The 27,134-nt window shown below is 39.6% G+C and overlaps 1 protein-coding gene across 1 annotated transcript in view; it reads right to left on the bottom strand.

Annotated features, from left to right (window-relative positions):
• Positions 1-15,606: 15,606 nt before the first annotated feature.
• The window catches only part of LOC140694972 (uncharacterized), a 31,865-nt gene continuing 20,337 nt past the window's right edge, over positions 15,607-27,134 (bottom strand). Inside the window, exons 5-11 of the mRNA XM_072957968.1 lie at positions 22,890-22,948; positions 22,540-22,692; positions 21,880-22,003; positions 17,248-17,307; positions 16,992-17,089; positions 16,593-16,713; positions 15,607-15,881 (exon numbers count right to left, since the gene is read on the bottom strand). Coding sequence (XP_072814069.1) covers positions 22,597-22,692; positions 22,890-22,948 — 155 coding nt within the window. The 3' untranslated portion in view covers positions 15,607-15,881; positions 16,593-16,713; positions 16,992-17,089; ... (1 more) ...; positions 21,880-22,003; positions 22,540-22,596. The remainder of the gene's footprint in view (positions 15,882-16,592; positions 16,714-16,991; positions 17,090-17,247; positions 17,308-21,879; positions 22,004-22,539; positions 22,693-22,889; positions 22,949-27,134) is intronic.

Raw genomic sequence — 27,134 nt, 5'->3', positions numbered from 1 at the left:
TTTCAGTCAACAGTTTTGGACACCATGAAGCACCACAGCAGATTTCTCTCCACCTGAACTCTCCAAGTAACCGGAGCCTTGGTACCAGCAGTGGCCCTTTGTGCCCATCCACCTCCTCGGGGAGTCCAGATGAATTTGGGTGAGTCTCTCTAGGTTCTCGGATCTCACATATTGGTTGATGATCCTAAGTTTTATCTGGCGGTGTATCCAGGTACGTGGCCCTCCAGTTGAAAGAAACTGAGGTGAATTACCCACCCAGTGGAGACATATTGAGTGGGGCCTGGTTGAAAGATAACAGGAAATATCCACCTTGAGGATATGTCCAAAGTGGGGCTGGTGGAAACATATGAGGAAAATACTCACCCAGTGGAGACATCCTGAGTGAGTCCAAGTTGAAAGACACTGGGTTCAGGACTGAGTGGTTAGGTAAGAGTCTGGTCTAATATTTTCCTCAATTTGGTTACCTCCATTGAATTTTTCAGGATAAAAGTAAAACTCTTATGAGGAAACTTTCAACTCCAAAATTCGGACCATCCTCCTGGCTGGTAACAGCTTTCTCGGGTGACAGAGAATCTTCCAGGAGTGGTAGACACAAAGACTTCATGACACAGAGTTGTCCCTGTGGGAAATCTTACTAGCAAATTTATTCTGAGAACCCGACCTTACAATGGGGAATAGAACTTTCAAAAAAAAAAAAAATAAAGAACAGAAAAGAAAAGAAAAAGAAATGACAGATTGCCAGTCTCCAACTATTACCCCAGCCAGGTTTATGTACATACAAAATTTACAACATTAATCGGGAATAAGAAAAAAAAAAAAAACTCACTCTGAAAATAACTAACCAGGCCTGATAAAAACATTTTTTGGAATTCTGAACTTATAAAAACAAAATCCCCTTTAGGGGTAACTTGGATTTCTCTTCCTGTGTCCTTGAAATGTAAATGTTTTATCTTTCTCTGGGTGTTTTAAGTGTGTGTATGTATGTATATGTATGTATAGTTTATTTTTTAAAGGAAACCTTGGACTCCACCATACAAAAGTTTCAAGTATTGTGTACATATGGTGGCCACGCAAATAAATTGGGATTCTAAGCAATTCTTTGATTGTACCAATTTTCAGATATTTTGCCATCTTAAACTTTGCTGCATCAGCCTGGACCACAAAGGCTTTTAGCTTTTGGAGAGTAAACCTTTGAATTTTATTTAGGCAACACCCCGACTCTCATGTGGAAGGGCCTCTTCATCTTATTGGTTTAAAATCACTATATATATATTATATTTGTATATAAATTGACGGCCATATGATGGATTTTTTAATTTGGAAAAACTTTTTAATTGGTGAAAGTTTCAAGAGATCTCATTATAAACAGTTGTTTTATGGTTTCTATTAAAATCAAGTTTAAATGTAGAAAAATATATCTAATGGTTAACCTAAGAACTTAGTTAAAAAAATAAAACTGGTTTGAAAAGCTACGTTTGTGTTTTCCTTTCTGATAAATGTTTCTAGATATGCTAATAAAAACTTAGAATAATTAATGTTAATTAGGTTGAATAACTGGAAAAATGATTGTAAAAATGTCGAAAAAAAAATAAGTGGCTTATCCCAAAAGGATAAATATTTTTATATGGTTATTTTGAATCAAATAAATAAAATGGACATTTTTGGATTTACATACAGGGTTTTGATACTACACAACGTAAAGTTAAAAAAAAAAGGGCCAAAGAGTTCACCTACTCCCCCCCAAGATTAAAGTTCAAACAAGCCCATTTTACTTACCACAGTTTGAAATATATGTATATATAGACTGAAATACTTGATCAATAATTGGGATAACAGACCAATTAATGAAATTAAAAACTGACAAGTGCCTAAGCTCTTTGGCTGAATCTTGGGCATCCTAGAGACTTCTATAAAATTATATACAATGCACACACACACAAAAAAAGGTTTCTGGCACTCCTTCTAGAAATAAGAATTATTGATTAAACTTAATAAATATAAAAATTAAAGGTATAAGATTTAATAAAATTGAGATAAAAGTTTGTGAAATTGGTATATTTAAATGGTCTTTATACAAAACTTTTGCTTGTGTTGTGGGATACATATGTTTAAGAGGAAAAACACTTCCCCTTCTTGGTATTATAAGGCTAGGCACATATCTGTCCCTCTGAAAATATTAATTGAACAAATTAAAATAAACCAATATAGTTACATAAGCCGTCCAATATAATGTAAAACTAAAAACTAATTTGAGTGGCTAATAAAAAAATACAGGTTTACCCTGGGTTTAACTTATAACACAAGGAAAAGAGATCTTACTAAATGCCTTATGCAAGTTTTGGAAGACATATTTAAGTAAGCCTTAAAGTTTTAAAACATGGAATTCTTTGTTTACAGCTCTTCTCACTGATACAAAAATGCCATTTAAGGAGATAAAATACGGCCTGGGTGAGAGAGCAGTTCTCTGGGGACCTGGAAGACAGTGTCTTTGTCTTGCACATCAGAAATATAAATACAACAAACAGTGACCTAGGACTGAGTCTAATTAGCTCAACGAAATAAACCTTAAGGCCAAGAAATTTTTGGCATATTAGAACTCAGAACTCTGAAGGGTCCTTCAGACATTGTGAAGAAATTTTAACTGTCTGTTTCATAAATAGTAAGCCTTAATGATTTGAGCAAGCAAATTCAGCTTACTCCAACTATTATTATACCTATCTTATAAGTAAGTTTTAAAGTGAAGCTATGAGATCTCTAGCTTTTTTCTGATTATAAGCCTGTGTACACATTATAGAAGTGAGATATTTCTACTGCTAAAGAAAAAAAATTCAAAGTCATAGAACTCTGCTTAATTGACGTAAAAATATAAGAGCTTAAACATTAAGTATTTTTAAAATAACAACTGAACAAATTGACTTTCAGCGTCATGTGAAATGGAAAATATTCAATATTAAGATAATATTTGATATTGTTTAGTTTAAGTATGTTCTAATTAATATAGACATCTTTAAAGTCATCAATATTATGTATAATACCTTTACTGTACCTAGGTTTAATGAAAGTCAAATAAGATCCTGTTATATCTGTTGCAGATTTGTCAAAAAAAAATAAAAGTAATGTGCTGTGGTAAAATTTTAAGTAAATTAAATGCAAATGAGATGAGAGCTTTGGGTAAATATTTAAAATATATTTTTAAAATGTATGTTTAAGATAATCTCTAAGTGTTTGGTATCTTTAAATTCTAGTGTTGTGCTAAATTAAGTAAAATGACAAGATTTTATTAAATAGCTATGCCATTTTCAGATAAAATAACATTGAAATACGAATTACTTAACATTTAACTTCCTCTTACAGTGAAACTAAAGGTATATAGAAATATTAATAAATGGTTGGTGCCACACTGAAATAGTCTCTATTAGTAAGGGAATGATCTCAGTATCCTAGGAAAGTAATATAAATGCGTAAAGGAAGATATAAGAATGGAATTATATTTTGTTAATGAAAAATAGTGACTTTCTCCTGAACCTGGTTACTTCTGAATAGAAGAAAAATAAGGGACACACTAATATAAGTATAGAAAGCTGTGGAAGGCTTGTGGAAAAGGAACCCTGAGGGAAGAGTTTTATACATGGTCAGAATTGGCTAAGTTTAGAAACAAATTGGGCAACGTAAATGAATCTTAGAAGTAAGCTGGTACAAGATTAGAATTGTTTTTCTCTCTGTTAAGAGGAAAAAAATTTCTTAAAATGTTAATCCTCCTTCAGTAACAGATTGTAAAACTTCTTATACCACTTAGCTGATCTGTTCTGCCTTTACCTTTGACGTATTTTCTTGTTAATGAATTAGTACTACTTTACAGTGATCTATATGTTTATCTGATCAAGTGTTCTGAAATCTTTCAAAAAGCTCCCCAAATATAAAATTCTAATTAATTAAATAAAAATTAATTTAATTAATTAAAATTCTTTTAATCTCCAGTTAAGTTTGGGATGCTACAGAAGGCCCCTGAAACATCCCAAAGAGAGATTTTTAACTATAAAGTTTCATTTGGCATTTTAAATAACATGGAATTGTCAAATGAATCATAAAACTTCTAAGGTTATATTGAATGAGACAATATTATTAATATAGATATTGTAGAAATTATATGGACTCCCTAAAATTCTGGTATATCTGAAATGTTACCAGTGATAATTATGGGTATAGTGAACAGATTTCTTTATTGATTATAGTGTAACGGTGTTTAACCATGCTTTTAAATCTTTTGTCATTTATAGACAGTTAATTGTTTTCTTCTGATGGTTTTGCAAAATGCTTTCTCTTCAAGGAGATTTACTGATTCCTAATAAATTTCACACTATAGCACTGAACTAAACTGGGTAAGACATTTTAAAGTTCTAATGAAAACTCTCATTAAAAGAATTAGTTACATGGGACTGATTAACCTGCTGAATATGGTTATAATTTTTGATATTGTTTGAAATACTACTGGCTTTTAACCTGTTTCCCAGACGTAAAGAATCTCTTCTCCTTAAGCTAGTTATGGTTCACAGCAATTTGATAAATTATACCTATGTAATCACACTTGGAACACTTATCTTTTCTCTCTATCTGATCCCTCAAGAGACTAAAAACACTTAGGTCCCCAGTGGCTCTATCAAACAAATTAGGGAGATCATCTCCTAACAGATATAAGAGTATAAAGATATTTTAAGGATTTTAAAGAGAAAAGAATTTACCTAAATCTGTAAGGCAGAAACCCATGAAAAGCCTTGACGTGTCTTTCTTGGCCTTAGCAAACCTTAACATTCTACCCTGAGACTCCGTATTAAAACTTCCAACACAGCCAATTTAAAAAAGCCTATATGATCAAATAATCAGACTTAACTTGTAAAAAATTAATCTTGATTTGGCTATATTTGAGAAAACTGAGGGTAACTTAAGAGAGAAAATAAATTATATTTTAGTGGATATTAAATTCTAGTTTTGTTAATTCAGGTCCATATTTACTAAGACACTTCCCAGATCATTCCTTGCTGTTATGTCACATTACTGTACGGTTTAATTGAATTATGAAAAGGATACTCTAGGTTTGTTTCTGAAGCTCAGAAATCTATCCTTGGGTAAAGTTCCAATGCCCCATGACCTGCAGCCAGGGGATTATACATACTGCAACAGGCATGACTTAAAGAACTGTCTCCAACCTGAATGGAAGGACCCTTTTTCAGGTACTCTTTACCAGACCATACACACCAAAGCTGAAGGAAACGGAGTCTCGGATTCATTTCCTATCTGAAACATCCCCTGCAGTGCACTGGCCTATCGAGTGCTGCTCACCTTAAAACAATGCCCAAATGGAGAAAAAGCTACCAGACCAGGATGAGAAGAAGACGACATCTGAGCTAGACAGCTGACCCAAGACACCGGACCAGGACTGTATACCAATTACTTTGATAATTTCTCCAACCTTTGATTATGATCTACTCCACTTGTTAAGTTTATGATAAATTACCTATGTCTAGTACTTCTGTGTTACCTTGGTGGGTTTCCCTACTCCAAGGCTCTAATTAGATAGCCCTCAGAAACGTTATTCTAAAAAGAATTTATAGTTCTGTTTAGGCCACTGTTGATCTTACAAGGTGGGAGATTTCAACTGGCCAATTAATACCTGCTCTGACCCTGACCATAAATATGAACTTTCTCATAGGATCAAACTCAGAAACACAAGCAAAATTTTAACCCAAAAATACAACTTCTCGACTATTAAATTCTTACTCGTGACTTTATTAACGTTACTAGCTGTATTACTTATATCCTGTCTATTTTATAAAATTGTTGTCTATTACATTTCCCAATGTGTAACTAGGCCCACAAGATTGATGATGGCTAAACATCTTGAAGAAAGAGATAAAATTTATAACCCTGAATAAAATAAATATAATAGTGTGATTCTAGGTATGGGAATGAGCAAAGATGGGTAAACACTTTCTGTATCATAATAGACTAGTAAGACAGGTGATCCAGAGAACTTTTAGTATCAACAGGGCCTGACAAAAAAAAACTTACACCTTGAATGGCAACTTAGAAGATTCTTCACCTGAACTAGGAATGAGCCATCCTAGCACCGTGGGACAAAATTGGTCATGAAATTTCTCTCAAAATATTGGTCAAATTTAGGACCAAGTGGGAGCACTGTGAATGAAAATACTACAATGTGCATGAAAATACTGCAACCATGACAGAAAACAAAGAATGCTGAATCCGAGTCATCAGCGGCTGCTGCCAACCCCCAGCGAGTACATGCCTACAGCCCGGCCTCTCAGCCACTCACAGTGGTGCCCTCTGAGCAGACTCAGAGTAAGAAAGGACAGGATACTGGCCCTAGATAGCCAGGGGCTTGCCAAAGGAATGAATTCAATGACCCAAATGTTTGCTTCTCACCATACATAGAAAAGCAGTAAATACTTGAACTTGAGATATCTGGTTTTCTTTAGATAACAAGCAATATTTTATTGTTCCAATTACCTGGTCTTTGTTGTAAGCTTCTATATATCCTAGCTCCTCCCCTACCTCTTGGGAGCAGTCCCTCAGAGTGATCTGAGAGGCTGTCATCCCGGCTCGAGTCCTCCAGCCAAATAAAACAAAGCCCTTAACATATAGGCTGAACGTTTATTTCAATGACGTTCCAGAATAGACACAACTCATCAATTCTGTAATGGAACACACTGAATCAGGAACCAAAGCGTGTTTTAGTCCGGAAAATCTCCGGGTTCCTATTTCTTCCTGTCATTATACAATCCCTCTAGAACTCATTAATTTGCTGTCTGCTCCTCTGGCAACAAAACTCGTAGAAGACTCAACTCAGCAGAGCGCCCTGCTGGGGAGAACACCCCGCAGAAGCACTGCAGGCTGCCTGCCCTCCTGCACGCTCTGCTGACCCTTGGTGTCCTCCGTGGAGACCAGGCCAACAGAGTTGTTCCTAACAGCTACAAATTCGCACACGTTAAATAAATCATTTTATTTTATATGATATTTTACGTATATACACATCTCTGAAAACAGCTTTGCAGAAGCTCAAATCTTCAACATCAATCCCCAAAGGCAAATCCGGTCCCCAAGGGGAAACAAGACTTAAGACGACGCTAAGGCCTCCAAAGTCCTCTCAAGGACCGTCAACCAAACTGCCTGCAGGTCTGCAGCTGCAGGCTGTTACATGTCTGCTTTTAAAGCAACCCCTTCCTGCCCTCGGGTATTACAGTGTCCCTCTATGCCCTCCCGTCTCAGGGTAAAAGCAGCCGTTGCAGAACCTTGCAGGGAAGCACTGACAGGAGTCGACAAAGAGGATCAGAGCTAAGCTAATACTTCTGATGACACGACCTTGTCACTGTGTCACTTTACAGATGAAGATATATATAGAGAGAGGTGGGGTGATATTGCTCAAAGTCACACAGCTAATAAGTGGCAAAGTCTATAACTCTGCTCTTCCCTTCGGCGTGACGCCCCAGCTGGGACGCCCACAGGGTTGTCTCATGCTTGCCTGAACAATCCTCTCCTGTCACTCATAACCCACCACAGGGTCTGACCCTAGCCTGCCTTTTCAGCATCTATTTCCTCCAGTCTCTCAGGAACAAGGCCGTTTGGGCCACTGTATGACTTCCGGCTCCCGGAAACATCAGTGCTCATGCTGGTCTTGCCTGTGCATCCGGCCCGCTGCTCAGAGGCTCTTCCTCCCCTGCAGGAGTACGTTTCCACTCTCCGCAGGGACACCTCCTCAGGGGAGCCCTCTTCTCGCTCTCAGCACGGCAGGGCCACATCCCAAGCTGCCCCATTAGGACAGTGTGCGCCCAGGTCTGTTAATCAGACCAGCAGCATCAGAGCTAGGGATTATGCCCGGGCTACCCTGCAAAACTACTGCCCGCCACACAGCCCCCAGCCAGCAGGTCACCTGGAAGTCACAGCAAGTGCCCCACCCAATCCAGAAGCCTCTTCATTTGCCAGCATCGCTGATGACTGGTTTCCAAACTTTGGTCAGTTTCGCACAAAACAGCACCTTCAACTGTGAAGCAGAGGGTTTCGCTTCTGCTTCCCATCCTTACTGGTAATGTCAAGGAAAACAAAGAGGCCTTTTCTCAACACTTTTATAATGACACCCTCCCACCCACAATACTCATATGCTCAAGAGCTTTGGATCCACGTGATTTTCTTTCCCTTATGATAAGCGGCTCAAAACACTGCGGGATTCCTTCTATTTAGAGGGTATTTGTACTCAGTTTATCGGCTTTAATCTGTTTTTGTCTCTCTTCAATATCCCTAGCAGTTGCCACCTCTTACTCCCTTCAGCAGCCTCCCTCCCAACATCTACTCTAGGAAATCAGCTGTGATGAGGGGCCCTGGGGCAGTCACAGACGATGCAACTAAGGCAAAGACAGGGTCCATAATTTGCCCGAGAAGATCAGCTTCAACCCCCAACAATGTGTGTCACGTCCCTGTGTTTAACACTTATGCTAAGCAAGATAACTTTTTGTAGATTATGGTTATAAACAGATGAGGTATAAAAATACATACAAGGACACACATCTACTCTAAGATGCTCACTAACTCCACTATTTTGTTTCTACTTATTTCTATTAAAAAATATTAAGAACCTCTGCAGTCAGTATAGCAAAATGTTACTGGGCTTTAAATCCAGAATATAGAGGTGTTAAATGTGTCATTACTCATACTTATTTGTATGTTCACAATACAAAATTATTTGAAAGTCCCTCTCACCTCCCTCTACTCACTACTGGCTCTCACCTGAGCTCCCAGACCACACATCTAACAACCTTTCACTTTACCCACAGCTGAACTCATCAGTTTTCCGCAGAACTCCCTCTGCAGCTTTCCCTCCTCAGAGCACAGAAGGACCATCATTTACCTCATTAATCCACCCAGAAACCTGGGCCTTACTCCATCCTGCATTCACAGCCAGCCTTCATCCTTTCCTTTTTACCATCTAAACATGCCTTCAATATGTTCGCTTTTAAACACTGACCGTCCCACCGCTCAAGTGGAAGCCACCAACACTGCCCACCTGGACTCACGAGTCTCCTAAGTGGCCCCACAGCCGCTCTCCCCTACTTGAGACAAATGGGACTGTGCCACTCCCGCGCTTTTTGGACTCTTTTAAGACCCACTCTTCTTAGAAGAAACTCCAAGTTCTTCACCAGGTGAAAGTCTTTGCCATGAAATTGTCACCTCAGGGAGGGCAGGACCCGCCCTCTCCCCTCGGCCCCGCCCTCTGGCAGAGCATCAGCTTGGGAGGACCTGCTGAGCTACACCAACCTGTATTCTAAACCTGGTCTGAGTTCTTAGCAAACTGCTTCACTTATCCATACAATTCCAAGGTAAATTAGAAAGATTTTAGATGTTGAGCTAGACTATCGATTTTGGGATTTTGCACTAGCAACCTGCAAGGACATGTTCTAAAGATTCTGTCTTCTTAAAACCACACCCAGGTTAAAGGAGTATTTGTGGAATGTCTTCGGAGGAAAAGGGACTGTACTTTTACAGGCTTTATGTTTTATAACATGAACAACCCGGACAGGGTCACAAATAGAACCGCCTCACAAGTGACAGAAGACAGGTGAGAGGCACAAAGCAACGGGTTGCAAAGATGGTAAGAGTAAACATGATTCTCCAACCCCCCCAAAAAATTTTTGAAACAACCAAAAATTCTGAATTTTAAAAGTAAAAGAGTATCATATAGAGAAATGAAATAAATAATGCTCTTCATCAGGGTTTCAAGATCTCACTCCAGAGTTTTTAGCAGGCCATACTGAATCCTAGCACAGAAAAATCAAATGGACTTGTAGTGAGAAAGTTCCAGGAAAACTGCAGTAATTCCTCCACTTGTGTAAGGACATACACTCACCTGCTGAAGGTGAATGTAAACCGCATTCTGGATAAATTCGAAAGCTTCCAGGCTCCGCTTCTGGATGCCAAGGACATGGACAGCTTGGAAGCATGCTTCTAACTCAGTCACCGGCATTTTTACACTGCAGGGGAAACGGAGGCACCCAGTCAAGAGCAGAGATGTTCCTGTCGTGTCTCACAGGCCGTGCCTCGGGGATTCAGTGCCCTGCAGCAGCCCGGCCCCAGGCAAGGACCAGCAGCGTTTTCCACCCAAGCAGGAGGGGCACTGTGCTTGAGAAAGCCCATCTCCGATGGGGGCAAGAGGGGCTGGTGGGGTTCAGTGAACCTATAAATGCCCACAGAAATATGCCTGCATTCATTCAAGTGATGCAAACAACTGTAGCAGGCTATTTAACAAAATTTCAATTGTCAGTGGAAATTTTGCCATTCCTTTCCGCTTGTCCCCTGCACTCTGAGACAGGCTTAGGCTCTCTTACACCTGCAGCTCTGTGCAATAGTTGTGAAGTCATTTTACTTTACAGATACCACGGTTCTGCCCAGGGTGATATCCAGCCCAGAGAGGTGGCCCAGGCCAATTTAAAGCTATGTGGCTTGCGTGCAGGGACAATTACAGGAGCTGGTTCCGGAGCCAGGCCCCTCCCCACCTCTGCTCCCCTCTCTCCCGAGGCCCCGCTGCCAAGCACTCAGGCTCCGTGATCTTAAGTCCTACTCTTCTACTCTACTCCAAACCCTTTTCCTTTTCTTTTTTTTCCCTAATTATTCCCAGCTGGAGTGATTTTTCAATCTCAATATCTGAAAAAATTCCTGCAGCCGAAAAAGAGGTCTCCAGAGGTCAATGCCCATATGCTGGTTCCTGAAGAGAGCCCCTGGCTACGGGGACCCTCACCAACACTCACGGGGCATCAGAGATGTTGCAGGGTCGGCCACCCCCTACAAGAGTTTGCTGTCACCCCAATGCCTGCACAGCATCCCTGCTCACAAAATATAGTTGGTACACTTATCGGTTATTAAGAAGCAAAAATACAAAATTGCTCATATTTCTTACTAATATTATCTATGAAGCTGGAAACGGAATTGTAATAAAATGTAACAGTTTTTACCCTATGTTAAATCTGTTCCTTTGAGTTTAAACCTGTGCCCTGTTTCCTAGGCTCAGACTTGGTAGCTCTGCACCATTTGAAAAAGAAAGTTGCCTTTAGCCTGAAATCTGCAGGAAAGCCTATTCTCCTGGCTCTGATCTTTAAAAATGTTAGCTCATCTGCACTTCTGTAGAGATGGCAAGTTGCATAATAGAGAATAGCCTTTGTTTTTTTGGAGGTTTTACAGGGGTACCATGATTTGATCCACATGGACAGCTGCAAGAACAGCGGATTCAAAGGATAAACAATTCATAAAGCAAGAAGTATGCAACAACCAACCACAACCCCCCCCCCCTTTTTAGTATAAAAGGAGACTGAATTCTTACTTGGGGAAGATAGTTCTCCAGGACATCAGTCTGCCGTCTTCTGGGTCTGCCAGCATTGCAAGTGAAGTCACTATTCCTTGCTCCAACACCTCATCTCCCGGTTTATTGGCCTGTCATGCAGCGAGCAGAACGAGTTTGGACTCGGTAACAAAATGACTGCATTGGAGGTAGTATGTCTCCAATGTTTCCTCGTTTCCAATATGTAACATGCACATCATTTATGATCTAGTGCAAATAATTCATCAAAGACAACCACAAAAAGAAACTATACTCACCTAGCTATCAACACTGAAGTCACAACCTGTCAATTTTATATGATGTTGAACAACACAATAGAAAAACCTAACATAGGGAGTTGATTCCACGGAAATAAAATTATTTCTACTCCTTCAATACTTTTTCTTTTCTTTTCTATTTTATTTTGTTTTGCTTATTGAAAGGAAAATAAAAGTCAAGTCATTTTATTTCACGTATTTTTGTTATAGCTACATTCTTTAAATACTACAAAGAGATTTAAACTGCAAAAATAATTGTTCATATATTAGTATAAAGATATATACACAATCAATGGGGATTAGGAAAGGAATGGACATTTACTAAAAATCCACTGCAATCTTGTCTTTTACAAGCATATCCTGGAATATAAGCTGTATGATCCAGGGGGCCCCATCCCCATTCTCACTGTTGAGTCCCTTAGCAATCAACTACTAAGGCACCAGCATAGAACCATGTGATCAGTATTTTAGGAATAAATTAGGGAATTAGCACATTCAATTCTAAAACAAAAACCCTAAAATAAATACTGAACTTATTTACAGATAAAGAAAATTGGAACCAAAAAAGTAGTTATTTCCCCAAGGTCACAAAGCTAATAACTGGTAAAGACAAGATTTGAACTCATCTGCCTGATTCTAAAAACTAAGGTGGAAATCCCATTCGACTGGGGAGGGTCCAGCAGCAGAGCCTATCACCCTATCTTTGTTCAGATCTAGCCTTAGACAGCCTGAGACAGCACCCCATTCCTATGGAACTCGAGGGCAAATGATAACAATAAGGATTTTATATCCAGTGGTTTGTTAGGTCTCATTTATATAAAGTGTCAGCAGGTCAGCAGAAAAACTCTGGAAAATATGAGTGGGTCCAGAGCTTTCTGCTGATTAGTAACTCAGTCTCTCAGGACATAGTGACCTTCCCATGAGAGGCCTCATGGACATAAACTAAAGGCAGCTGAGCAATGAAAACTAACAAGAACCTGGAACTCAAGCAAGAAGGTTCCCTGCCATCCCCCACCCAGTTGCCTCTTCACCCGCATGGACACGATGGCAGGAGACCCAGATTCTTGTCCAAGTTACATCATCATGGATTCTCATCCATAATAATGTATGACTCTATGCCGCCTTATGTCCATTAAAACTCAAATATGATAACACCAATATCTCAGCAGAATATCTATGTCTCCACTTCCTGTCTTCTAATAGGAGAATATTTTTATGGACAAAAAGCAGAAATCCAATTTAAAAAACCATGCACGAAGCCAGGTGAAATTCTGCTTAAGAGACTGCTCTCACGCTGAGTAAATGAAAACTCAGAAAAAGTGGCCCTTCTCCCTCAGTAAATGGGAGGTAGCCTGATGTGTGTGTGTGTGTGTGTGCACGTGTGTGTGTGTGTAAATCAAATACAATGAATTCTGGGATGTGTACAGTTTTTTTAAGTCACTGTCATTTCATGGGAATGAGCCAACATTTAAATAATTTGAATCTAGTGTTCTGAGAGAGTCTCGGGCTCTTGGTGGAGGAGGTGAAAGGGGAGAGTGAAGGAGGAAAGAGGTACATGAAGCAAAGAAGTAAGAATACTGCCAGGGAAAGGCAAGACGTTAGTTTTGTTCTTCCTTGCACCACATACAAATTAGGGACTCGCTTTCTGCTGATGACTTATCGAGCACTGAGTTGCAGGAGAAGAGGGGACAGCTCATTGCTCACTGAGCTTGTGACTGTACGTGGCATCTTATAGACACAAATCATTTACCCTGATCAAACACTCTAGCAGCAGGCTGTAATTCTTCTGTTTTGAGAGACAACAAAGCAGGAGTTCAAACAGGATGCATAACTTGACAAAAGTCAGAGGTCCAGTAAACTAAAGAGGATTAATTCAAACTCAGATCTGAATGCAGAGTCTGATCTTCCCACTCCCAGGACTGGAAAATCCTTAACACAGGCTCCCCAGCTCCCCTGCATTGTTCCTGGCACCAAGCATTTGCCATGGCAATGGTCACCATTTCTCACAGACACAGCGCTCTGTGCAGCAAATGACCTTGATCAGACCTTGATCATCTACCTGCCACGCCCACCAGGCTTCACCATACAGGCAGGAAAGCTAGCTTTCAAGTGCATACAAAGCCATTCCTTGTCTAACCTGGGCTCTTCTGTGGTTTCTCCAGCCTAAAGGCAGCCATGAAACTGCTCACAGTTTGTACATGAGCCACACTACCTCTCTCCATCTGTCTCCCCACCTATACTACTTAGCTATGAACATTTTGAGAATCTTCGACACAAATTTTTAAAAACAAAAAAGAAAGGATTCTGGAACAACTACTTAATACTTACAATTTTAAATGACAAATTACAAAGTGAGTATTTACAAACCGAATCTTCCTTTCTAAATTTCAGTTTTAAGCGTTTAAAAATATAATAGCAAAAAATTTTCACTTACAAAATTGACAAAAACATAAACTATAATCTGGAATAAGTTAAAAAATAATGCCCATGTTCTAAATGGAGAAACTTCAGGGCTGTACTGAGGGGTAAAGTAAGAGGTGAGAATGTAGAGACATCAACAAATTGCATGGAGGAAAGCAGTTTTGTAAAGATGTAAGTTCTCATCAGAATAATTCAAAACTTACTGAAAACTCCCATGACAACTCCAATCTGATTTTTTTTTAACTTGAACAAAATATTTTGGAATTCTTCAGGAATAATAAAATCATAATACTAGACAAGAAAATTTGGGATGGAAGAAAAGAATGAAAAAAAATTCAGACTGCCAATTGTTAAATAAATTTTTACAATATGTAAGTTATGGTGCTGGAGTAAGAAAGGCAGATTGACAGAAGGGAACCATGAGCTCAAAAAGAGACTCTAGTGTACATAAGTATTTTGTAAAGGTGGGATTTCAAATCAAAGAGAAAAGTATGACTTCAGTAATTGTCCTGAGACAATCAGACAATCACCTAGAAAGAATAAATACTATTCCTCTCATAAGGACCACAAGATAATTTACAGACAGTGATGTAAATATAAAAAAGTACTAATAACAGCAAATACAACACTTTGTTCTTATTAACTCAACTTACCCTTACATTAACAAGTACTATTATCATCTCCATCTTAGAGATTAAAAAAAAACCTACAGAGGAGATTTATTCCAGTATAAGAAATTATTTTTAAGAATAATTTCAGAGATAAAATACATAAGGAATACATTTATTATCATAAGAATATTTTGAGACACTACCAAAATTAAAATCCTCCTAAACAAAATGAAAGGCAAGAAATGACAAGAAAAAGCTCTGTGATACATGTTGTTGAAGACAAAAAGTTAATGTTCATAACATACAAAGAGCTGTCACAAAGCAACAAGAAGCTCCCCCACTTAAATGTGTGCAAAGGATAAAAGGAATCATTCATTTTAAAAAAGTCAAATGGCTAATGAGTGAAAAATGCTCAATACCTCACTGGTCATCAAATGCAAACTAAAACAATGAAAAAGCACTTTTGCTCATCATATTGGCAAATATTTTTAAAAGATATTCTATCTAGTGTCCATCTGTGGGAGAAGAAACCATGAGCGACATTTTCAGAGGACGACATGTCAATGGATATGTAAACTCTGAAAAACGTACGTACACAATGACTCAACACCACTTCTACGAATCGTTTCCTCTAGGAAAAAACAAATTTAGTCCAAAAAGATGTACCCATCAGGGCATTTACACAGCACTGTTTACAATGGTGGGAAGAAAAACTGAAGTGAAATCATATCCAGCAATAGAGAATTGGTTACATAAGTAATTGTGCATCTTTTCATTCCCCTATGGAAGGAATTTCTAGAGTTACTTGAATGGAGTCTGTGATGAATGTAAATGTCACATCCAGGGACTAAATTTCCAGAAGCCTTAACTAAAGGAATACTCATAAAAGATCACAGGAATGTCTGTACAAGAAGGATGCCAGTCAAATATCCTTTCTGACAGTGGAAAATGGAGAAAACTTAACTGTCCACCATCAAGACAATGATGCGTTAAATCACGACGAGCTGCGAGCAATGAGGGAGCCGGCGTTTTGCCGTGGTCCAGGGCCTTGTCCACAGCATTCTCTCACCAAAGGTGTGCGTGGGAAAGAGACCACACCCGCAAATCAGGAGACCCCTCCACTCTATCTGAAAGGACCTTGTGAGTCTGGAGTGGGAGGACGTCTATGATATACACCTGAGTGATTAAAGCGAGCTGCAGAAAAACATATAGTATGGTCTCATTTTTAAATAAAGCATATATACACACACGTATACATGGAATTCTCATATGTGTGTATATATGTATGTCATAGGCATAAAGGTCATGAAACATATATATCAAATTTTCAACAGTTTTTACTCTTCGGAAATAAGGGGAAGGGAGGTAGGGCCTTCCTCTACCACCACAGTTCTCTTTTCAGTATTTCAGTTAAGTATACTTGGAATTTAAAAGTTTATTTAAGTCCGAAGTAAAATGGACAATGCCTCCACAAGACAGAATGCTATACTGGTCATCAAAAATCATGCCAGAGGAGATAGAATATTGTAGAAAAACATATAAAAAGCCGAATGGAAAATGGAGGTGTCCACACAGTAAACAGTCACAGAGTGCTCTCTGGTTTTTTATGACAGAGGTGATCCACACTGATGAAAATATACGTTAACGTGTTAATTATTATCTTTGAATAGCGGGACAAGGATAGCCTTTTTTGCCCCCTTTTTCAGAGTTATTATTTTAAATGCACATTCTTTTTCATCTGAAAAAAAGCATTTTTAGGTGTGTAGTACTATGCATTGGAGAATAATACAAGAATACTTAGAGAAACAAGTAACTAGGAGACAAAGCAGCAGCATCACACAATGTAGGACGGGCGATCCTGATTAACACCACGAAGTTACATAAGGACCCACAAAGTGAGAGCACCTGCTGTAACAGGGCGTGGCCCCCTTCTATTTGTCAGCAGTGTCTTCAGGGCTGAGGCAGTTCTGAGCACGGCCAGTGTCAGTGCTGGTGTCTTGATTGATGCTACTGGGGGTGAGGGCACCTGCAAGCCGAGAGGAAGAACAGAAATCATCCTCTGCCTTTTCTGTCTTGTTTCTTTGTTACTTTAAAAGAGAGCCATATATAAGATAAACCGTGTATCTCCCCAAATGAAATTTCAGTAATGAAACCGTTTTTAAAGACTTCACAGCTTATATTCTGCCTATAACTGTCTTTTCAACAAAGATCTTATTTATTAAATGTTAATTAACTCAGTTAATTAACTCCCTGTTGAAACATTCTAGTAAAGAACATGAAATGCAGTATGTAAAAGAACCACACCTGCAGTGACTAGCTCAGCTGTCTTGACGGCAGTGCAGTCAGCCCCCACCATCCCGTGGCCCTGAGCTCCTGATGCTGGTAAGAGATTACGCTGCCGCCTCAGATGGAGAGAAACGGTGAAAGCATTTCTTGAACCCTACAGCACAGACAAAACATAACTGACAAATCCCAGGCCCCTTTGAGGCTCTCATTTTCTGTTTCTGGCCAACCCCCATCAATGAGCAGAACCACCCAATCCCCGAGCCATGGGACTCACGTGGGAAGCAGTTTTGGAGAAATTTCCAGGTACAGAATGTAACCAACTATACATAGAACTCTGAAAAAAGAAAAGATGCCATACTCTGATTTTGGAAGACACTCAAAATATTCTCCTAAGCCTTAGTAGCTGGAAAGGCTGGGCTTCTCCTAAGTCACTTATTTATTTCACAGCCAGTAAGCATCTCCCTCAAATCCTGCTTCCCTGTGTCTGCTGGGAGCTTGAAGCACACTGCTGCTGTCGATCTTATAAGTCACATGGCAGAGGCATGTGTCTCACGCCTGCAACCCTCACACAGGCTCGCCTCCTAGCCTCACTGTCTGAACTGGGCCCCATTTTCTCACCTGTTTATTTGGTATCTGTTCTTCTGTAAGCTACCTGAAATGCGTTTTGGAACATGTCAGAAGAAGCAGTGGGTTGAGAAATGGACAGATTGAGAGGTGAGAGATGGGCAGACAGAGAGAGAGACTCCAAGAAAAGGGGAAAAAATAAAATTTCCTATGCAAAACCCTCTTCTAATCAGGGAAGGAAACCACCACGGAAAAGTGTGAAGAGGCAGGTAGCTTAGGACTGTTTCCTGGATTCCATGAAAAGTAACACCAAGAGATGAGAGGGTAGAACTTTAAATAGTAAAAGAAAAAAAGCACGCATGCTTGAAAAATATATCTACAATATGTACTTTCTAAAGAATAGACTGAAATCAGCAGGACCCAATAACACTATACTTGGGTATTTACAGAAGTGAGAATCCCATCTCCAAACCACAAGGCATCCCTTCAGAGCACTGACAGTCTACATGGGGCGGTCATAAAGCCATCACCGCAAAAGCTATGCTACCCTGCACTTACGAGGAATGAGCAGCTGTGCTCAGGCTGCCCACGCGCGTCATTTACACCCCACAGCACCTCTACGGGGGGGACGCCTAGCGAGCCCCGTCTCTGCAGGACAGAAAACCAGTTCTGGAGAGGCTAAGCCAACTTACCAGTTCTCCATCTCACAGGACTGGTCTCTCCAGAGCAGGACACGAACTCGGACCCACGATTGTAACCATGGTACTACAGTGCTTTGTGTGCTGTTTGTGTGTATAATACATTTGTTTCTATCATGAAAGGTTATTTAATAAATGATCGGTTGTCTTGTCTATCTCATTAGCTCACAATCAATCTTTATACTGTTGAATTGTACTCTTTTCCCCTGAAGAAATGAACAGAAACAGCGGGGGTCAGAAAGAGGTGGGGCTCCATTCTTTATCTGGGATCTCATCTCATTGAAGTCCCCAAACAGGGAAAAGGAGCAAATGTTCTCTTTATCTTTTAAAGAGAGGGCTCCAGTGATGGTGACTTATTCAATTACAAAATCAAGGCTGGGGAAAGGGCACATGCAGCAACTAGAGCAGTATCAGCTGTAGGAAGGTCAAAAGTGCTCATGGGAGGGCTCAGGGGGCAGCCTCATTTAATTTCAATCAATAAAACTATAACAAACTCTAAAAATACTGGCCTACAATGGATTAGCTCTTTCTTGACATCTAGCAAGTTTCCACAGCCCACATGTAACATTATCGGGAACCAGTGAAAGGAAGAGTCCACAGACAAGGAAAATCAATGCCACAGGCAGGCTGAAACCCAGGCTGGAGTTTAGGAAGAGAAAGGGCATAGTTAAGAACTGGGGAAAGGCTGGGGAAAAAAATCATCACAAGGACTCTCAAGCATCATCCAACAATCATATAATCATTCATTCAAGAGAGAGTTACTGAGGTCGTATTCTGTGCAAGATTGTACAGCGGGTGAAGCAAGAGCGCAGCGTCCATGGTGGCAGCAAGTTGCGGGGCTCAAATACACTTCTGATCCCAGTACCTTGCACACTTGTCCTCAATATAAAGGCAAAGGTAATTAAAGTAAAATAATACTCTGTAAACTCAAAGCATTGTTGAAAAAAAAAGTTAAAGAAGACCTAAATACCAGGACAGACACTCCACACACATTCCCCTATCAAAAGAAAGTGCTCTTGGAATGGCAGTGCTCCCCAGAGCGATCCGTCTATTCAACGTGGTCTCGATCACAATCCCAGCGGGCTCCTCTGCAGAAACTGACTATCTGCTGCTACAATTCATATGGGAATTCGAGGATCTCAGTAACCTATACGCACTTGAAAAAGAAAAATTTGAGAGGACTTATAATTCTCAATTTCAAACCTTACAACTGTATCTCCAGGTGAGATTAGAGGCCATTGTGAAGTTATTACTGTGTTAATCCTTATTTACTAAATTCTCTACAATGAATATTACTGTTACAATAAGAAAAATAAAAAGTAAGTTATCCTTTAAAACATGCACACCAATTCATTCATTGGGAAAAATTATTCTATCAATTAAGAGATAAATATCTATTGAAATAGGACAACTTAAAAACAAGAGTGCATTTGCATTTTTCATAAATTGAAAACTGAAAAGCACAAAGACGTCAAGTTTCTAGGGAGACCAATGCAACATATTAATAGTTATTTTCAGAAATTCTAATTTAACAATGAAAACTCTGGAAAGGGAAAATCGTGACTGAGAGCCAACTGCAAACACATGGAGAGCAAAGGCCTAGAAATCACAGTTCCTTTAACTCTGCTCCTAACACAATAGGAGAGGAAATTCCTCACTGAGGGGACAGTGGAATCCCATGCATAAGACAGGATACACAGTACAAACTGCACTAGAATTGGGGGTGATTTTTTTAGAAGAATTCTAAAGTTACAAAATTGCTGAAAAACTATTAAAACACTGACAGAAAGATTAAAACACACAGTCATATATATTATATAGAAACATATGTAGTCTGCTCCCATGTTGCATAGAAATACAAATATATTTGTTCATTTATGGGCACTTATGACTTTATCCCTGGTAGAATATTTCAACTAAAACAAATAATCAATATAACACTCCTTTGTCAAATCTACTTGATAAGTTACTCTGCTATGTATACATAATGTGTCTAAGATAGATCTAAAATTAGTGAAAAAGAGCTTTGTATGGCTTCTTGAACTATTCTCAAAATTCAAAGCTTAATTTTAAAACAGATCTGAACAGTAATTCTATATTACCTTTTCCGTCGTGAAATGAACAACACAGTCTGTTGTCAAAATTCTGTCCTTACAATGATTCACGAGCACCGTATCCTCACAAAACTGCTGGACAGCAAGGCACTATCCAGACACTGTGACCCAACAAATGAAACACAATGAAGACAGTGACCCTATTTTGGAGGGCTTATAGTCTGTGTCAACACCAGGGTTTTATTTGATTGGTTTGATTGGTTGGCAAAATAAAATCAATCAAGTACTTTCTTCTTTGAGCATTCTATAAGTCATGACTCTGCTGTTAGTGTCATGAGCAGGAAAGACTTAAGCATGACTTGATTAGATCAACTAGCAACAATCATCACTGGAGAGTGAGTAATAAAGAAGTTAACTGATAGCAATGCTTCTCCCTACATGAGACCTAAAATAAATCGACACTGATATCCGAAAAGAAAATGAGAATTTGAGGTCCCCAATAAGAAAAAAATCTAACAAGAAATCAAAAAAGTAAAGATTTTTTCATTAACGTTTCCTGGAAAGATTGGAGCATGGTGGTGTTGAGCTCAGATGCTAGGGAAAAACATGAGGGTCTGAATTCCCACAGCACTGGGTAGCTTTGACACTAATATGTCAGTCAAATTCTCTGCATCTCAGTCTCCGATGCATAGACTGGGGACAACAACCGCACCCATCTCCTAGAACGGTCCTAAGAATTAAGTTATTTTATATATACAAGTTTTAATAAAATACATCAGATATTAAATATTACCCCAAAAGCACAAGGAAAAATGAAAACAGAGATAAATTGGAGTTCATTAAACTTTAAAACTTTGCTTCAAAAAACACCATCCAGAAAGTGAAAAAACAACACTCAGGAGAAAATTTTTTCAAATCATTTATCTGATAAGGAATTTGTGTATCAAAAAAAAAAAATTCCACAGCTCAACAATAAAAAGGCAACTCAATTAAAAAATGAAAAAAGAATCTGAAAAGATATTTTTCAAGGAAAATATACAAATGGCCAATAAGCACAATGAAACGGTGTTCAATAACATTAGCTCTAAAGGAAATCAAGTCAAAACAACTAGGAGAAACCGCTTCACATTCACTACAATAGGTTAAAATCAAAAAAAGATTAACAAGCACTAATGAGGACACAGAGGAAGCGGAGCCCGCAGCCATTGCTGGTGAGGATGTAACACAGCGTGACCACTTTGGAAAACATCCTGGCACGTCCTCAGAGAGTTGAACATTTGGCTTCTGAATGATCCAGCAATTCTGCTTCCTGGGCACACAAGTAAGAGAACTGAAAACAAATGTTAACATAAAAACTCCTACAGGAATATTCACCATTACTTTTCGCCATTAATTTTCAGAGCCAAAAAACAGAAACAACCCAAATGTCTATCACGTGATGAATGGGTAAACAAAGGGGCCCAGCCATACAGTGAAATATTATTCAGCAATAGCAAAGCATAGAGTACTGACCCAGGCCACAACGTGGACAAACATTGAAAACGTTACTCAGTGTGAAAGAAGTCAGTCAAAATAGACGGTTCCACTTACATGAAGTGACTCGATTTGCATGAAATGTTCAGCACAGGCAAATCCACAGAGACAGAAGAGTGGCTCCCTGGGGCTTGGGGAGGATGGGGAAGTTGATAATGTCTGCTTATGCGTACTGGGTTTCCTGTTGGGGGGAAGAAAATATTCTAAGATTGACTGGGATGCACATTTCTGGGCATAGAGTAAAATCCGCTGTACATTTTAATGGGTGATTTGTATTAAAACTGTTAAGAACAAAAGCACCTCGGATTAGTACTTTCCATAGTAAATGCAAATTGCTAACATTTATTACAGGAAGAAGAAACTGCCCTCAGCATGAAAGCAGGAGATCAGCAAATATTAGTTAACCGAAATTGGACAAGAGCATTTCACTTGAAACTGTTGCTGAGTGTACAAGAAATATTCAGACATGACAAGGAAAATCAGTTTGACATCACGAAGAAGCATTCTGCTTCAAATGCAAATCAAGGATTCGGCAAGCCCAGCTGCTACAAATGACCAGAGAAGAAACCTGGTTCTTAAAACAAGCACCAGAGCCAACAAGGAAATGGTGGTGAGGAAAGCAGGCGGCCTAAAATCTGGAACAGTGTGCTACAAATAATTTCTCCACTGAAAATTCAAAAATAAAATGAAAGTGATGTAATGCTGTGTTGAACTCACGTGAATGGGCTTCCTGCAGTGCTTGACAGTTCTGTAACCCCGAATGACTCAGGAGAATCAGCATGGCTCCTGGGAGTCCCCAAGTAACTGCCCATCAGCACGCTGACCACCATCACATCTGCCAGGGTTGAACTGCAGAGAAGAGAGCAACCTCTGAAAGGCACAGGGAATGTTGACAAGGGAATAAAAGGCTGCGGTCAATCCTGGGACAGAGGCCCTGTGAGCAGAGGCCAGAAGGCTGCAGGTGAACTGGAGTGGCCCTGGGGCAGGAAGGGACCACAGGGGAGCATATCTCAATTATCTCCTCTCTCTCCCTCGGGTAGGAGGGATAAAGCCTGCATCCTTCTCACCTGGAACTGTGGGTTCTGGCTGGCGGAAGTCTTACCGACACGGAATGAATTTCTCAAGACTGCGGAAAAAGGAAAGAAAGCGAGAGGGATTAGGGAGCCAAATCCACGAGTCTCTCAAATGCTCCCATATTTATTGTGTATAATCAAAGTAAAAAGTCAATAACAGTTGTGAGATAGTAGGCAGGAACTTGGGGAAAGAAGGGATGAGACAGAGATTGTAGACTCCACCATGAGTACTAAGGCTTAGTTTACCTTTAGGGAAGTCATGGGCTGAGGGGAACAAGATACATTTTTTAGACATGTTCATTACAAAGCAGACCACCAGACCAGCCTGGTCCCTGTTTTGGGGATAATAGACTATCTAACACCACGCAGGCCTGGCGTTTATAGCTGAGGGCCTGGGTCATTGCTGTGCAATAAGCAGTGTGCTATCTATAACCTCAAATATGCAAGCAAGGCATTGTCTCTGCTTTTTATGGCAAGGAGACAGGAGTGAGGATGCACAGGTGTTTGCTTTAAAGCAGTTAATAAGCACATTTTTTCTTCTTAAAGTTGACAGGCGGCTGGGATGTGTTACAACTTGTTAACTCAATCATGGGCTCCCACATGGAACCATTATGGAGGACATCCTAGGATGAAAAATCCTGGCTCTGGATCTTTTCCTGCCAGCTTCGGCCACTCCAGCAGGGTCTAGACACATCCCTGAATAACGATCCCACAGAACCACCTAAACTCTTAACTCCTGGTGCTTGAAACTTAATTTTAGCTCTACACAACTTAATGTAGAAAAGTTTCAGAAATAAAAGATATTATATTCTTTTTATATCTCATCATAAGACTGATTTTTCTGATTGCTCTAAGCTGCTTCTACATGGTAAAGCACCTAATTCTGCAGGTGAATTCAGTACTTTCCTTTGGGCATAACTAGACAGTCTGGGCTGTCTGACTTCTATTAGTCAAATACCAATACACTTAATTGATTTCTTTGTTCATCAATTTCAGCCTGGAGGTGAGGGTCTATCACTATTTTCCTCAGCCCACCCTCTACTCTTTTCTCATCAGCATCTCAGGCCTCCTGAAAACAAAACAAAGCATTTGTTTCCCTTCATCTACACTTTCCACAAAGGCAACAGGAATCATCATGCCTAGAGAATGAATTCAACACAAATGTTAAAACAAAAATCTATAAACCTGAAGCAACTCCATCTCCGACTCATGATACACAATGACATGAGAGTAAGTGTGTCAGGTACAAAGCATGCGTGAGCCTGACCACCTCATTTCTATTCTTCAAAGGAAGGAAGGTTTTCGTATTTTTTATTATCATTCTTGGTCATTGTTTCTGATTAAGCCAAAAAATTTTTTATGAAATAATTAAGCACTGCAATAACAGATTTTCGCTGTATCAATTACAGAAGGAATTCAGAGGGGATAGGAAAACCCACCTCTGTAAAAAATGCAAAATTCCTTCCCCTGTTAAGAACACGAATACAAAATGCAACAGAGAATTCAAATTCTTGTGGAGAGGACAAAAGCCACAGAATCAAAGCAAAGTCATTATTATGACTCAATCCAAAATTCACTGGACAAACATGCTCAATGCATTCAAATAATTTTTAAGGCACACTGCAAACCATTCACTTAATTATCTACAGGCTAGAGGAAGAATTTCCCTCTATAACAGACAACATAAATCAATAGGTTGCCCCACCAAACAAGGAACAAACATCAGGTTTTTTGCAGTTCTGATAAATCAGCAAGTTTTAAAGATCAAAATCCAGAAATTTTAAACATTCATTCACACCAGAATGAATCAAGCACTTAAAAAAAATAAATAACCCAAAGAAACTAAACACATTGATCACGTGCCTGGATCAATGAGAAATTCTTGTACAGCTGGAAAAAAAGAACAGTCTATAGACTTATACTTGAAAAATAAAACTACTTTTAAAGATAACTGCTAAAACACATTTCATCATTCATGTTGCCTTGAAAAATCTGAGGCACTTGTCTCTGATCAGAAAAGCAATTCTGAGTATTAGTATGTTACAATTCAGTGCCAGTTTGCTTTAGAAGAAAAAAGAAAAGCTACTGTTTCTCATCTTGCACAAAGTTTAAAGAACCTCCCTGCCTCTATCTCCTCCCATTTTCTAAGCTCATGCTCCCCAACCCTTCTGAAACAATTATGAGAACCTCTTATTCCCACCAATATGCCAAATCACAAAAGAGTATCAATTTATTTGTGTAAATATATACCTACACCTTGAACTGGAGGAGAAAGATTTCAGAAGGCTATATGGAACTTATTGCTACATTCCTGAAATCACACACATACACGTTCACAGAGACACAGACATATACAAACTGAATTACTGGGCACTTCACAAGCTAAGGACTTACAACTTCTAGAAGATAACTTTGTAGTTAGTTTAAAATACAAAACGGTCAGCTTTTGAAAGCCTTGAACATTGCAAAATCATCCAAATATCAATGAGATCCAATTAGCCTTCTCTGTAGAATGTAATTCCCCATGATGGCAAAGCAGACCCTAAGAAGTAGTGGATCCAAGACTCGTGTTTTTCACTAGCTATGATCGTTTTAAAACACGTAAACAGATTTAGAAAGGTATGTCCCTATGACATTTATTCTTATTGAGATGGCATATGTATTCAATTGTCTATGCAGAAAATAGGACCCATGATGGTGTTTAAGAAATATTTTGTGTATTGAAATATTTATTTTTAAGTGCAGACAAGGAGGGTGGGTATTACTCCATTGTAGAGCACCTGTTGTGCACGCACATGTTCCTGGCTTCAATCCCCTGTACCTTCATGAAAATAAATAAATACAAGTGCTTACTTAAAAATAAGAATAAATTTATATAAAAAAATAAATGCAGACTAAAAACCACTGCAATCTAGGAGCCACAATTATAATAAAAAACAAGTGTTTCTATCAAATATTGACTATACGCCAATCACAGAGACAACCACAAATCACACCTGACAACCATCACGTGTGATTCTCAGCAATCCTACTAAGTAGACACGGATGAGAAACCCGGCTCTGCGGATGAGGAGACGGAGCTCGGAGGAGCCGGGGACACTGACCGTCCTGCTCCCCGTGACACCGCGTCAGCCCAGGGCAAGCGCTGACAGAGCTGCACTGAGGGGACACCCAGCTGCATGGAACCATGGGGGATTGGGGAGTCCTAGAAAATACTCAAAAGTGTTCAATGAAAAACCAGCTCAAATATGTTACTCTGTGCCCCATCCTCTAAACACAGAACATGTCTGGGACCTTTTTGATGCCTCCATGTCCTTTCTGCCATCATCAGTTACGTGCCCTCTCAGCGCGACCAGTCATGAACTGGACCCCATACGAAGTGCACTCAGATGGAAGAGCTTTAAAAGCTGTTTTATGAAGTTTGTAAGACTCTGTCTATTCCTCACACAGGCGGTCATCCAGCACTACTCACCGGTGCGGATGTACCACCTGAAATCACACCTTTCTGCTTTTTAAAATCCCTTCATGTAATACAGACTTTTAAACGGCAAAGAAGCAGCTCAACCACAGACAGTGGACATCTTTTCACCAAACGGACTCAAACAGCCCATCGGACTACCTGGAAGCCCTTTTCTTCTATTAAACCCACTTCCAGGTACTTCATCTGATTGGTGGACTCGGCCTCTGAATGGCCTACTCAGAGAGATCCCATCCTCACATCCGGGAGTGGGAGAGGACCCTGCTGCTGGGAGAAATCAGTGAGGAAGGTGGACATCCTCCAGCCATTTCTGCACGGGTAGAAATGCCACATGCTCAGAAATTATACCGTCAGCACCCCTCGGCTCCCATGGACTGGTTTCACATTAAGCAAACTTATGACACACTGATGCAAAAAAACCAGAAATTTAATTTATTAATGTAACAGGAGATGTGAAACTACAAACCAGATTGAAATATCAGAGTTCAACCATGAGTACAGATTCTCCTCCACGGCCCAATCTCGGGCAGGCAGTCACATGGCAAGCGTGGACAGAAGCAGAGCAGGAAGGGTTTCTAGATTAACTCAATGGACTAAATTTCTGTTATAAGAACAGATCTACTGCCTGGAAAACAATTAATGCCAATCACGGGGCACACTCCATGGACAGTGGCTGAAACACGACTGTGAGTACCTGTATAACTCCACTTTCCCTGTCCTTTCTGGTCTAACTGATGCAGAGGTACAGAGATCCAGGGATG

Source organism: Vicugna pacos, unplaced genomic scaffold (genome assembly GCF_048564905.1).
Source record: "Vicugna pacos unplaced genomic scaffold, VicPac4 scaffold_115, whole genome shotgun sequence".
NCBI lineage: Eukaryota > Metazoa > Chordata > Mammalia > Artiodactyla > Camelidae > Vicugna > Vicugna pacos.
Note: the sequence above shows the minus strand (reverse complement) of the source record. Positions and strands in the feature narration are given on the sequence as shown.